The 1,015-nt window shown below is 47.8% G+C and overlaps 1 protein-coding gene across 1 annotated transcript; it reads left to right on the forward strand.

Annotated features, from left to right (window-relative positions):
• Positions 1-5: 5 nt before the first annotated feature.
• On the forward strand, positions 6-913 carry Pmar_PMAR019426 (proline synthetase associated protein, putative; the record flags this gene model as incomplete). The annotated part of the gene is made up of 4 exons (XM_002765932.1): positions 6-141; positions 447-598; positions 640-752; positions 796-913. Coding segments are annotated over 4 exons (519 nt in total), but the record flags the coding sequence as incomplete, so codon positions are not given.
• Between the last annotated feature and the right edge of the window lie 102 nt (positions 914-1,015).

Here is a 1,015-nt window from a genome sequence, read left to right on the forward strand (position 1 = left end):
GGCTTATGATTTCTATTAAGATGGATATGTTGATGGAGGCATATGAGAAGTGTGGCCCAGAGGCATTTTGGGGAGAACTACGTGCAAGAGTTGATGAGAAGGCGAAGGAGATGCCTCAGGACATCCAGTGGCATATGATAGGTAGTGTTGTTGCTCTCGTTCAGTAGAATATCACCATCTGCAGTGGTGAAGTGGATGCAATCCATCTTGGTAGATCGTAGGAGTATCTGATGTAGGGATAGGCATCTTTATAATTACGTTTACGATACGGAAAGCGAAAACGTTTTTACGTATTACGGATGACTATCAGATTCAGATGGTCAGCTGGATATTTTTGTATATGATCGTATCAGTGATGGGAACTTGTATAGGAGACAAAGCTCCTCGGGAAAGTCAATTTCTGTTACTACTTGTGCAGCTCACGATGATCGTGTATCGGCATTCAGGGCATCTGCAGAGGAATAAAGTGGCCCCGTTGTTGAAGGCGGTCCCGCACTTATATGCAGTGGAGAGTGTCGACTCGATCAAGCTGGCTGACAAGCTCAACGCTGCCGCTGCCACGGCGATGGACGAGGGTTTGAGGAGCGACCCTCTCAATGTACAGCTGTAATTTTGTGGCGCGTGACGGTGGCCTGTCAGGTGTTCATCGAGGTGATGACATCCGATGAGATCACGAAAACTGGTATAGAGAAGGATGAGGATATCGATGCTCTAGCTGAGCACATCGCTACTCACTGTCAAGGGCTTAAACTGTAAGGAGGGCCCTGCCCATGAGGGTAAGACTGGTCGTCTTAGGTTTGGGCTGATGACGGTAGCCAATCCTGACCTTGCAGTTGCCAGGGAGAACTTCGAGCGACTGGCGGCTATTGGGGAGAGGGTATATGCGCATGCGTGCAAATTGATGATATCGAACGTATGTTCAGCTCGAGAAGAATCTTTCTCTGTCGTACAAGTTGGAGTTATCGATGGGCATGACACACGATATGCCAATAGCAATAGAATGTGGAAGTAGGAA

This window comes from Perkinsus marinus (assembly GCF_000006405.1).
Source record: "Perkinsus marinus ATCC 50983 genomic scaffold scf_1104296974214, whole genome shotgun sequence".
Classification (NCBI taxonomy): domain Eukaryota; phylum Perkinsozoa; order Perkinsida; family Perkinsidae; genus Perkinsus; species Perkinsus marinus.